The sequence below is a fragment of the Formica exsecta genome, unplaced genomic scaffold (genome assembly GCF_003651465.1).
Source record: "Formica exsecta isolate Colony F162 unplaced genomic scaffold, ASM365146v1 scaffold137, whole genome shotgun sequence".
NCBI classification, from domain to species: domain Eukaryota; kingdom Metazoa; phylum Arthropoda; class Insecta; order Hymenoptera; family Formicidae; genus Formica; species Formica exsecta.
This window is the reverse complement of record NW_021848702.1, coordinates 469,117-481,716: the sequence shown is the minus strand read 5'-3', so window position 1 is coordinate 481,716 and position 12,600 is coordinate 469,117. Positions and strand designations below refer to the sequence as shown.

Here is a 12,600-nt window from a genome sequence, read left to right as displayed (position 1 = left end):
GCGTTTATGGCAGAAACGTAAGAAAGAAAATAAAGGATTAACAGAAGTGAGAAAATTGCATTTTCAGCGAAGTTGATCATCGGCATCTTCAATTGTGTACAATAGTGAAGTATTACTTTCTTAATTAATTATATTACTTTCTAATTGGAAGTAATCGATAATAAACGCGAATTCATTGAATATCTCATTGTCGGAGCATCATCTCAAGGAGCAAAATATCTGTAAAATAATGCCAAAAAATTAGAAATTGAAGTCTAAGAAGTTTTTTATAACAGTATTAAAAATTGTAATTTTTAATAGATTGCACATGTTTTATACTGATACAAGAATATTATAAGTAATATCGAGAAATATGATGACAACAAAAAATATATCAAACGCCATCATATATAGAATACCATCATTAATGATCTTTATAATATAATATCATCATTAATGATCTATAATATCATCATTATCATTAATGATCATTTATGTTATAGAGTAATTCTTTAATTATAATGTTCATATTTTTATCTTAGGTTTAGTATCAATCATGCGTGAGAGACACTCGAAGGATACGAAAGTAAATTGGAAAAACAAAATTTTATCTTAACTAATTTTATCTTGTACGAGTTTCCCGGGTTTCCAGAAAACTCAACTCGCAAAGGTCAATCAGTTACTTTCGCCTCAGTTAGCATTCGCTCCGATGTTTCTTCAATCATCCCTCTCGCTCCTGTTTAACTGAAACTATATAGATAACGATGTAAGAGCTAAAAGCGCCATGTACAATATATACCATATCTCAATTATTAGATGATCAATATAGGTAACGACAAGATATCATACACGCGACGTGTCTCCCTCTCTAAAGTGTAATACGTAACGTTTCGATTAAACGTGATCGATGTCAACGATAATTCGGACACACACGACACTGATCCGTTCCACAATATCAGAGATCACGAGAACGCTAACAATCACGTTAATTGCAAAACCACCATCTGTTCATTATTATTATTAAGGTCCTCCTCAACGATTATGACCGCCACCTGCGTGACCACCGTTGTCGCCTTTCTTGAAACTCCACTTTTTCCCATGCTCGTGCCCCTCCTTCTTGCCGTACTTCTCATCGTGATCGTGATGATGATCGTGACCCTCGTCGATTTTATGGCCCTTATGCTCGTGATGATGACCTCCCTTCTCGTGTTTCTCCTCCTTGCCGTATTTCTGCTCATGATCGGCGGCATCGTGATGGCCCTTCTTCTCGTGACCGCCCTTCTTCGACTCGTGCTCGTGATTATGTTCGCCGTGCTTCTCCACGCCGCCATCCTCGTGGAATTCATCAAAGAACTCTGTCTTCTTCTCGTATTCGTCCTATAAATTAGTATATAATAATAAAATATACCTCGTCATATAATATAAAAGAATTTTATTTTATTAAAAATTTAATTTTTTTGTCTTCTTTACGTTACCTTTTTGTGCACCGAATGCTTGCCATGCGTACTGTGCCCTTTTTTGTGTTCACCCTTCTCGCCAAACTCTGCTGACTTCTTACCAGCTTCACCGCGATGATGCTCTTTGTGAAATCCGCCCTCCTCCTCATGCTTCTTCTCCTCGCCATCTTTCTCGTCGTACTCCTTGCTGGCATGTTCTTTGTCGTGATGCCCCTTTTCAGCCTTCTCATGCTCGTGCCAGACTTTATAACCCTGTAAACATTAAAGAAATTTATTATTAGCAGAATTGGCAAAACTAGGTATAAATTCGATAATGCAATAAAAAAATGCGATATCAGAATAATTTACTTTGTGTCCCTTTTCTCCATCGTGTCCGTGATGTTCTTCTTTATGCTCCGCGCCTCCGCCTTCCTCGAATTCGTGATCTCCCCCATCTTTCTTCTTTTCATGATGCTCCTCATGTTTATGCGCGTGTTCCTGAGTCTCGCCGTGCTCGTGATCATGAGTTTTCTCGTTGTCGTTTTCACTATCGTGTCTACGATTATCATCTTTGACGTGCTGTCGAAGATGACGATATTCCTCGCGAACGTGCTTAGGATTAGTTTCGTCGTATTCCTCATGCTTGTGCTCTTCGTGATGTGAATCTCTTCGAGGGGTAGCCTGCTGATGACGATGGTACTTACGCTTTTGCGTCGTTTTATCATCCTTACTTTGTTTCTTCTTGTATTCTTCGCGTTGTCTGCGAGCAAGTTCATCTTTAGAGCGTCGAGCAATCAGTTTGTCTTCGGCAAAGGTCTCATCTTCGGAATCTTCATCCCGATTTTTCTTATCACGAGGTAGTTTCTTTCGATCGTAACGTTCGCGATATTTTTCATCGGGTTCGCGAGATTCGTAATCGCTATATTGTGGGCCGTCAAAGTATTTATTGGTACTTAGAAATTTGTGTTTAACGTCAGTCTCATGATCGTGTTCATCGCGACGATTATTTTCTTTATCATATTTCTTACGATCGTAACGTTGTTTGTCCTCTTCTTCAGAGTCATCTCTATCATATTTATGTTTATTATATTGATAACGATCACCATGATTAGGCTGGTCTTCATCTTTTTCAGTATTGACATATTCGTCCTCTTGCGTTTCATCGGCATCTTCTTCTTCATCTTTATGTCGAACGTTGTATTTTTCGCGTTTATCATCATTTTTATCGTCTTTATTATCTTTATCATATTCATGATATTTATCCTGATAGCCATAATTGCGTTTCGGCTGTTGATAACGATCTTCTCTGTCTTCCTCTTCGCGATCCTCCTTGTCGCGTTGTTCATTCGACGTCTTGTAACTCTTGTAAGCTCCGTCATTGATCTGAGTTTTATGATTTCCAAAATTGTTCTCATTATCAGCAGCTTCCGTGTTACTTTTGTCCGCATCTGCGGCACGAGATTCGTTTATTTCGACATTTTCTGCGTTTATTTTATTGTCATTAAGCTTTTTTCCTTCTTTTCTTTGCGAAACGAATAATCCGCTATTATAATACGGAGCGAGTGCAGGTTTAGCGGAAGCAATCGGTCCGTTTTTCAGCAATGGGGTAGAAATAGGTTTCAAAGTTGCGTAAAGAGGAGTAGAAACTTGTTGCGAGGTTACCGCGTGCAAAGATTGCACCGGTTGCCTGAAGTTTTGATAATTTTGCGTGACTGCTCTCGGTACATTAAATACATTAGGTTCGTTAGTTGAGTACACGCTCGCGAATTTATTGTACAACGCGAGTCCGGCATTCGCGTTTAAATTCGATTTTTCGTCCTTGGGATTATTATAGGCGGTAATCCTAGGTAGAAATCCATCTCTGCGTACGGCTTGCGGATTCTTCTCTTGCTGAACAGTGTATGAGGCGGATGTTTGACTTGGAATATGAATCAGCCTAGCGGAGTCCGTTCTCGTAGCAATCTGCTCCGCAGGAGTCTCCGTAATGGCATAATAATCCGACGAGGATATCCTTCGCTGATCGTTGATGGTGACCAGAGGACTCGTCGTGGTGCTGATTATATCTGTATAAGATACATCGTAATCTGCAAAGGTGGTTCTCTCGCTCGCGGGACTCGTCGGCGGACTCGCCTCTGTGTTGACGAGTGTTGTAGAATCTCCTTCAGGTTTGAGGTGATTTTTCGCGACGTAACGATGTGCCGAAGGCGTATTGAAAAGAGTCTCCGTTGGAAGAATCAGCGGAAGAACGCTTGCGGAGGAACGGACAACCTGTTGACGATTGACACTCGCTGGTGAGGGGCTCGGTTTCCCGTACGGTATCTCGATGACAGGTGAATCGGGCGATCGCAATACGGAGAATGGCCTCGGTATTCTGTTATACTTTGACAGTAACTGAACGGTATTTGTATCACTTGGAAAGTTCAAGTTATTTACATTGAAAGCGTTGTATGAATTATTATTGTTCGATTGTGGGATAAATGGAGATATAGTTTGAACCGAAGAGTCTTGAATGTTCCATTCGCGACGGTTTTCAGGCTCTTCCGTCAATTCGGAATAAATATTTGATGATGGTTCGATGGACAGTGATTCATTTTTTGGTTTCGTCTTTCCATTGGGAAGTTCAAAATATCTTCCAGGCGTGCTTGATTCGTCAGCAATTTCTTTGTTAAGTCTTGACTCTTCGATCGGTGAACTCTGAGGAAGTGTAACGGTGCGATTTAGTTGCAAATACTTTTTAAGTAATTTCTTAGTCTTCTTTTCTTTTAGAGTGGGCGACGTATACGAAGAGTCAGCATCGGGACCTGATTTTTGCGTTTTGTCGTCTTTTGCAGGTAGAATCGTTGCTTCTGGAATGTAAATTTTTCTCAGATTCTTCCTCGTCTGGGACAAATAAGGATTCAATGTCGCAACGTTGCTAGATGTCAATTCGGGCGCCCTTCGCGATATGTTTCGCAGCACTTCGTCATAAGCCCTCTCGAGATCCGTTGTTGACCCTGCGGCCTTGGCGTGTAGTACATCTGAAGAACAAATATTATATATAGAAAACTAATCGTCTCTTCGATATATATAAAATGTCCTTATTTTTGTCGGGAAAAAAAAAAGTAATCTCGTTCTATTTACCATGAGCACCGTTGACGATTTTCCTCTTGGTTTTTCTTGATGTGATCCTCTGCGGCTCGTATTTCGCGATCACGTGCTTCAGTCTTTCCAAATTGTCCTCATCGTTCACGTCGACGATCACAGTGCGCGATTGTGCCGTGTCCTGATCCGAATTTGACGACATCTGCTTCGAACGTCCGCTTCGCCGTATCTCGCGCTTAGATAGAAGCGAGAGTATCTGATCACCGATCATCGAAGCATCTTCCGCCACCGCGTCCGCTGTTACGCGAGTGTCATTGCCGCTCCCGCTGATAATCAGTTCTTCCAGAATAATTTTGGGATTATTTTCGACTCTTGTGTTGTTGCGTCCGGCGACTGCGTCACCGATTCGTAACGTTAGCTGCAAACATCGATATTGTAGCGTCGATTTTGATATTATAAATATATAATTAAGTTTGTATTGTGCAAGCATTATTTTACGAGGGAGCATTGTAAAGCATCAATCAAATTTTATTCATTTGGAAAATTGACAATACGATATGGCTTCTTTCATTATTTCATATATTTAATCACGCGGTAAGAGCGATAATTATTCTCTCATAAATGCAATAAAATTTATTGTTGCTAAATATGTCACGCATATTAATTAGATTGATGTCAATTCGGACAAGATCCCAATAATATTTTACGATATCGGGCACTACCACACACCACTAGATTCCCCGTCGCTTCAGCGCATTAATTAAAAGTTGACATAAACACGCGCCCACCCTTTGCTGCTGGCAGCCCTCTCGTTTGCACATTTACTGCGGATTATTTATTTTTGATTATTCTTGTGGTAAAGCGTACATATATTATTACACAATAACACAATATACGCTACTACAATAATTAATTAAACCCGCATTAATTATTTTTATATTTTTTTTATCCTTATATCAATGTTTTTATCATTAAGGGCTTTTCTAAAAATCTTAAAAATTATTATCGACATATTACCAAGTAAATCAACAATAGTAGCACCGTGGCTATCGATTTCCGGCAGGTTTCCATGATTCGTCGAATCCGCGACAAAGACTGAACTGCGATGTTGACGCGACCGGGCAATTATATCGAGTCGTTTCCTCTATCAGAAGAACCGTTCGCGAATGATATGACAGTTTTACAGCGATTAGATATCTTGAAGTGTCGAAGGAACTGTCGACAATCGGCCCTGCGATTGATCCGTTTCTTGAATTCGGCTTCCTCCTTTCTCTGTCGGTTGCACAAGATTATCGTCGCTCGGCCGAAGCCGATCTGAAAGCACATCCCGGTCTTTCATTATTTAGTGTCATTATTAACGTGCCTTGCGCAACGCGTTGCGCTTTTTACACGATCAAGTATCGTAACACGCGGAAAATGTATCCGCAGGTATGCAAAATATATATCCATGCTATATCGCGATTCTCTCGATGAGAGATTTTATTTTTATACGATTTCTTTCGTGCCATTTTTATATATCTATGCGGGCGGTTGCTACACATTGGCACTTATATATGCAATTTTGCGCTTACGTTAGTCGATTTGTCATACGAAAAAAGCGTAACGTCCGGCGCTTGCGTGGAATGCAGCTCTGTTGCAAATTATTTGCAATATTGATCAACGGAAATCAAACAGTTGCCACTGACAAATCCATTTATCGCAACGTCATCGTGTAAATTTTACATTTCTGCATAGTCGTAATGCTGATTCTTCGTAATCCGGCTCCAGATTAATAATGCATCTTTGCACCCGGAACACGATGCGCATCATGATAAAGTCACACACGATCTCCTGCGGTTTTAGCCGTCGTAGATTATTACTTCAAAAAGAATTGAATGGAGCAAATTACAATTCCGCTAGAGCGGTGATTGTATATGATTGAAAGAATGAACCACAAGTCATTATTTTGGACCGACATAACTGACGACGGAACTGATTTGTCTTCATATTCTTCTCTTTCTCTTTCTTTCTCTCTCTCTCTCCCTCTCCCCCCCTCTCTCTCTCTCTCTCTCTATTTTTCTCTCTTTGCAATGCTCTAATAAATTTTTAAAAATTTTTGAAATGTAATTTTCATATATTTTTATATATACACATATGTATTCGTATGTTTTTTTCTATAATCTAAAATTTATCTATCACATTTCCTTCATTTATCCTCTAATATTATCTTTTTAAGTCAATTTTAGAATCATTTTATTAAAAGAATTTCAAGACAGCAGCTGCGATCTTAAATGTAACTAGAATTTCGTTCAGTTAGGCAAAATTGAGATTGATTATGTCAGTCAAAGTGAAAAGAAGTTTCGTGGCTCGATTTTTCACGCGATTATTACGTCGAACTTTACGTGCATTCAAGCCTAAATAGGACAATTTACGTTACTTGTATACCGCGTCAAAGATTCGACAAACCCAGACTGTGTCTTAATTAAAAGACGTAATTGAAGAGAATTTGTTATGTAAACCGTTGCCTCGATATAAGCTTTCGCAACCTCAGTAAATTTGATTTGAAAAGGCAGTGACATTTCGAAATATCGGAAAAATTATCGAAAAAATTATATTTTTAATAAATCTAATTTTTTATTTATAAACTGATATCGTTAATTATTAATCTATTACAGAATTTTAAGAATTTAATAGATTATTATCTATCTATAAATTCTCTCTTTGATTAATGTACAATTAATTTTTCTCAACAAAAATGTTAAACGACAAATAGTTAAATTATTAAGTGAGTATAAATGAAGAAGAGGAGGATTTTTGGAAAATCAAACTGCAAATGGATAGCGAAATCTTATTTCTCTCATCTAATTTCAAGTAAATTTTACTTTAACAAGATGAGAATTAATTACGAGGATATTTAATGCTGAAAATAGGAAATTTGTTACGAATGATGATCTTTCTTGATATTTTCGCTAAGGAAAAATTAATTTCTAATTAATCAAAGAGTCTATTGATGAAAGATAATCCGTTAGATCTGAGGTACTCTGTATAGAATCATATGAATCGATGATACATCGGTACGTAACCAGGGAATCGCACGGTTATTTTCTCGCTTGGCTTGCCGAGGAACGGAGAGCAGAATTCATGGACCTACGTCACGAGCATAAAACGATTCCAACTTTTTTTCCCACCCACCACGGATCCTGCGTAGGCAAACGTCGTTTTTAACAATCTCGCAGTACAATTTTCACGAGGCTCATTGTCCCAGCGGTATTCGCTATGACGGACAAATATTGACTTCATTATACGCAACATTTCTTCACGTACGTTCTTGTTAACATGTGACATCGTAAAATTGGCGGAAAAAGGCGCAAGAATCTCGGAAAAGCGTACCACCGGATGAAACGCTTTATTTTCCTTCTGATGTTGCGAATCTGAAATTCTCTCTCGTGATAATAATAATAGAAATAACACACAAACCTAACAAGTTTATTCCTTTTTTATTTCTTGTAGTCTTTCTAAACCGTTTTTTTTTTTCTTTTTTTCTTTTTTTCTTTCTTTGAGGCTGCAACACGATGTCCGTCTTATATACAGAGTTTTATTTTAACTTTTTCGCTGTAGGCATCTTATAATATATTTAGATAGAATTAGAATTGTTTTCTAGCAATCTACGTAATAAATAAACTTTTAATAACATTATGCGAATGTGTTATTGTATCTGCATAAGAAAATTTTTTTAAATAATTATGATATATTCAAACTTTACATATATTGATTTTGTTAATAATATTCCGTTGTTTATCATGTAATCATGGAATTGCAATCAACTTACAATTAAGGTATAATTGCATCAAGAGCTCCAGGTAAATTGCATAAGCGTTAAGAGTAAGCGCCAAACCAATTACTGCGTGTAACCAGCAGATCGACTGCACACACAAAATCGATTGCCAGAGTAAGTTTGATCGTCGGTTAAATTCACCAGAAAATGGAGTCATCAAGCACAATCGCGCTTTGTGATCAATCCCCTCGGTAATATACCAATCTTACAGCAGGATTATATACTATACATACTCCTCTACGTCAATACTGCTGTATATTAATTACGGAAACACCACCCATTATGTGAATCAATAACGCATATTTAATGTGAAAATTTATAGCGACAATAATTCACACGATAAAAATAATGTTATATCTTTAGAGAATGTAAATCTTGTAACACAGAAATATACATTTTTATAATAATTATATAATTATTTTATCTTATTACAAAGACTTATATACAAAACTATCATCATTTTGCATTCCATAAATCGCTAAACATGTTATATAATTGCGATAAACTCGGTTAATAATTCTTATTAATCACTTCACTTATGTATAGTTATCTATTTAATTTATTGTTAGTAATTTTTCCGTTAATTACTCTCCTTTGACTTTAATCGAGATTGAATTTTCCATGTAAAAAATAATCTCACAGAAGCTTATGTATGTGTGTGTGTGTTTGTCCATTAAATTAGGATTAAAAGATTTTCTTCCAGAATACATCCAGTAATTTGTTTAGATGCTATTTAGTGCTTATGATAAGCACTATTACAAATATGCAAGAAAATGATTTTTCAGTTTTTAATTAAAATAATATTACAATTGCATGTAAAGATATTTTTTTGACATATCATAAAATAGAAATTATAGTTTCGTATCGTTAAAGAAGAGGAAGACTCGCAAGGTCGCCTCGATGCCATACATCTGCGTTAGAATGTACGAGTTTTATTTGTGCACAATACTAACGCCCATCGAAGCGCGACCGATTTTACGCTCTTTTCTAATATTTTCACTTTTCCCAACGATCGCCGCAGTAAAATAAATGACAGCGTTACATTCGAAACTCGTTCAACTGTACATTCTCGCATTCTCTAGATAGACAGTTACATTTATCGCGAAGACATTTTCACTTAGATTTATATGCGTTATATTTAAAAATATTTAAAAAAAATACAACTTATTTATTATAATATAACTATAAAATCCCCATGTAGGCAAATTCATGTCTTACATCTTTGATGACAAGAATAAAATTGTTATTATAATAATTTTTGATAAGTTTGACGCATCTGTTATACGCCACTCAATATTATTCCAAACGTGCAGTCTCGATTTGACAACGAAATTTTTATTAAAATAGATATAAGCGAAATACGTTCGACGATTATATAAGGATAAGTTATGTGTCGTCTCGTCAACGATGATTTGATTTCGAAAATTTGTGCCCTGATGCATGACCGCCTTTGTGGCCATGTCTCTCGTTGTGCTCATGATGGTTCTCGTGTCCCTCGGCCGATTTGTGACCTTTCTTCTCGTGATGATGGTGGCCTCCCTCGTGTTTCTTCTCCGCGCCATGATGTCCCTGAAATCAAGAACAAAATCGTGATTTTAGAACAAGCCGATTTGACAAACATAAGCGTTTTAGTGATGAAGAAAATTATTTTAATTATTTGATAATTACTTCGTGATGTCCTGCATGCAGATTGCCTTGCTTTTTATGGCCACCCTTCTGGCCCTCATGTTCTTCATGCCAACCACCATGCTTTTCATTTCCTCCGTCTTCATGATATTCGTCATAAAAATCATGTTTCTTCTCATACTCGTCCTTTGAAAAGCGACTATTTATATATTAATCCAAAAAATTAAAAGAAAAATATATTAAACAAAATTTAACTTTCTTATAAACGTTATCATTGAAATATAAATAGAAATAAATATTATTTTTTTTCTACAAAACAGCATATCTCTAAATAAAATTTATATTTACAATAAAGTGTTAAAAAAAAACATCAATTTTATTACAATGTTATCGTAATATCGATAGAAAAATGGCGCCGATCGCATCTTAATGAGGTCGACACAATTTCAAAAACGATTTATTAACATGTGCGTAATTTAAAGAATTGAAATTATATTATATCAGATACGAGATTATATCACATATATAAGACCATCACATGCGTAGAAGCCCAGAGGATCGTAATAACAATAACAGAAGCCTTATGTATGCTTGATCTTGTAATCTTGAAAAGGTTTAGTGTCTACAAAAATATTTACCGCATTTTTCGATAGAGAAAACCGCGTCTTTTAAATTACAATGCGCGAGTGTTTATCATATTATTAGAAAGAAATTAATTTTGTAGAATGACGAGAAACGGCATGCAATTGCGTGATCAATACCTTCTTGAAGACGCTGTGTTCTCCTTTCGTACTGTATCCCTTCTGGTGTTTTCCGTCTTCGCCGAATTTCGCGTTCTTCTCGCCCTCCTCGCCTTGATGCTCCTCACCGAAATGACCAGCCTCTTCGTGCTTCTTCTCCTCTTCACCATTCTCCTCATCATACTCGTGCTTGTGCTTCTCTTTATCGTGATGGCCCTTATCGCTGTTCTCAAACTCGTGGAAAGCCTTGTAACCCTTTTTTTCACCCCCCCGATCGAAACATATCTTATTGAAAAGTTATATAACCTTTTTCTATATAAACGAAGAATTGTGCATTATGGATTGCTGTTAAGAATCGATCCGATAATAACAGGTGAGAAAAATGGGAGACATTTATCTTACGGGATACACAAAGCTGAACTCTTCGTTTCATGAAAAAGCGACAAGAACGCGACATTATTAGAACGTCAATTTCGACACAAAGAAATGAAATCCTCGCTCATTTTCAGGATAATGATAATGAGAGAGATTCGCAGAAACATAAAGCGCTATCGGGGGACATTTCATGCCGACACAAAGAGGTAAGATACTTTAATAGTTGCGCGCGGAATATACCGAGAGGCTTCGTTTCGTTCCTCGGGAGCGATATTCGTACAAAAACGACCGTGTAATAAATATTCCCGAGAAATAGCGCGGGAAAGAGAAAGGGGAGCACTTATATTACGGACGATAAAAAAAAAAGGAAGAAATCGTCGACGACGTCGATGACAACGGTCTGGACGTCAATAGCCGTCGGGAGAACGAAGAGCGTTATACCTTGTCGCCTTTGTGACCGTGCGTGTCGTGGTGATCCTCTTCGTGTTTCGAGCCGGCACCCTCCACGCGATGTCTGTCGCCGCCTGTGTTCGAATAAAATGTAAATAAAGCTGCCAGCACCAGCGTGAAAGGTAAAGGCCACTCGTTTAACGAGCCTCTCGATTTACATCGGAAAGGAGATCATTTACTCTAACAATCAGTAACGTGGTGCTCTCTACTGTGCGACTTCTCGCGGTATAATTCAAAAAGACAGCTATTTATATTTGAAGATATTACTCTTCTCTTTAGGGATGAGAGACATCGACGTGAAATATCGGAGATGAAATTAGCTGCTTTGCTCGTTTGAGGAAAAATAGAAGTGCACGTGGGAAGCTTATTATTAATCGCATTTCTCGCATTACAATATTACGCGAAAGAATCTTTCAATATTTTACCTTTCTTAAGTATTATTGTAAATCAACTCACGCTGTCATTTTACAAACACATTGTACAAGTTCCGTAAACCACGTGAAAATTGTAAGCGATAAATAACAGAATTATTTGAACTTTGAAGGAGAAAAAAGAAAATAAAAATGAATTTGAACGCGTGCGGGAAGAAAAAAAAACAAGTAGAGTTGTGCAATTTAGAAACTTGCACATTGCTTCCTCATCATTTTATTTTACAAAGCTTCAGCTGCTTTAAGCATGCGGATTTTTCAATGTTTGCTTCCTCATAGAGGAAGCTTTGTGAGATATCTCAAATTTTCTAAAAGTTACAGCGTGTACAGACATTTCTCAAAAAATTCAAAATTTTATAAAAAATGATCCCTTTCACCGATACTCACTAAATTCAGTACCAACCATCCTTTAATAATAATCTATTCATGTAAAAAAATTTAATCCAATATCTCAAAATTTGCGAAAGTTACAATGTATACAGACATTTTTCAAAAAATTCAAAATTTTATAAAAAATGATCCCTTTCACCGATACTCACTAAATTCAGTACCAACCATCCTTTAATAATAATCTATTCATGTAAAAAAATTTAATCCAATATCTCAAAATTTGCGAAAGTTACAATGTATACAGACATTTTTCAAAAAATTCAAAATTTTATAAAAAATGA

General features: G+C 36.8%; 2 protein-coding genes across 2 annotated transcripts in view; both read right to left on the bottom strand.

The window, feature by feature from the left end:
* Window positions 1-983: 983 nt before the first annotated feature.
* LOC115245942 lies at window positions 984-6,304 on the bottom strand. Its single transcript, XM_029824465.1, has 5 exons — window positions 5,514-6,304; window positions 4,536-4,914; window positions 1,785-4,432; window positions 1,455-1,688; window positions 984-1,356 (listed from the first exon to the last, which is right to left on the bottom strand). The coding sequence occupies exons 1-5, from the start codon at window positions 5,565-5,567 to the stop codon at window positions 1,012-1,014; spliced, it is 3,660 nt and encodes a 1,219-aa protein (XP_029680325.1). The 5' UTR covers window positions 5,568-6,304; the 3' UTR covers window positions 984-1,011.
* A 3,152-nt stretch (window positions 6,305-9,456) lies between these two features.
* The window catches only part of LOC115245939 (sarcoplasmic reticulum histidine-rich calcium-binding protein-like), a 15,593-nt gene continuing 12,449 nt past the window's right edge, over window positions 9,457-12,600 (bottom strand). Inside the window, exons 2-5 of the mRNA XM_029824462.1 lie at window positions 11,493-11,674; window positions 10,698-10,931; window positions 9,979-10,122; window positions 9,457-9,879 (exon numbers count right to left, since the gene is read on the bottom strand). Of these exons, the coding sequence (XP_029680322.1) occupies window positions 9,712-9,879; window positions 9,979-10,122; window positions 10,698-10,931; window positions 11,493-11,674 (728 nt within the window). The 3' untranslated portion in view covers window positions 9,457-9,711. The remainder of the gene's footprint in view (window positions 9,880-9,978; window positions 10,123-10,697; window positions 10,932-11,492; window positions 11,675-12,600) is intronic.

Coding starts and splice junctions, on each gene's coding strand:
- LOC115245942 (XM_029824465.1), bottom strand. CDS start 5,567: ATGGAAACCTGCCGGAAATCGATAGCCACGGTGCTACTATTGTTGATT. Junction 4,915..5,513: donor TACTATTGTTGATTTACTTG/GTAATATGTCGA, acceptor CGATGTTTGCAG/CTAACGTTACGAATCGGTGA. Junction 1,357..1,454: donor AGCATTCGGTGCACAAAAAG/GTAACGTAAAGA, acceptor ACTAATTTATAG/GACGAATACGAGAAGAAGAC.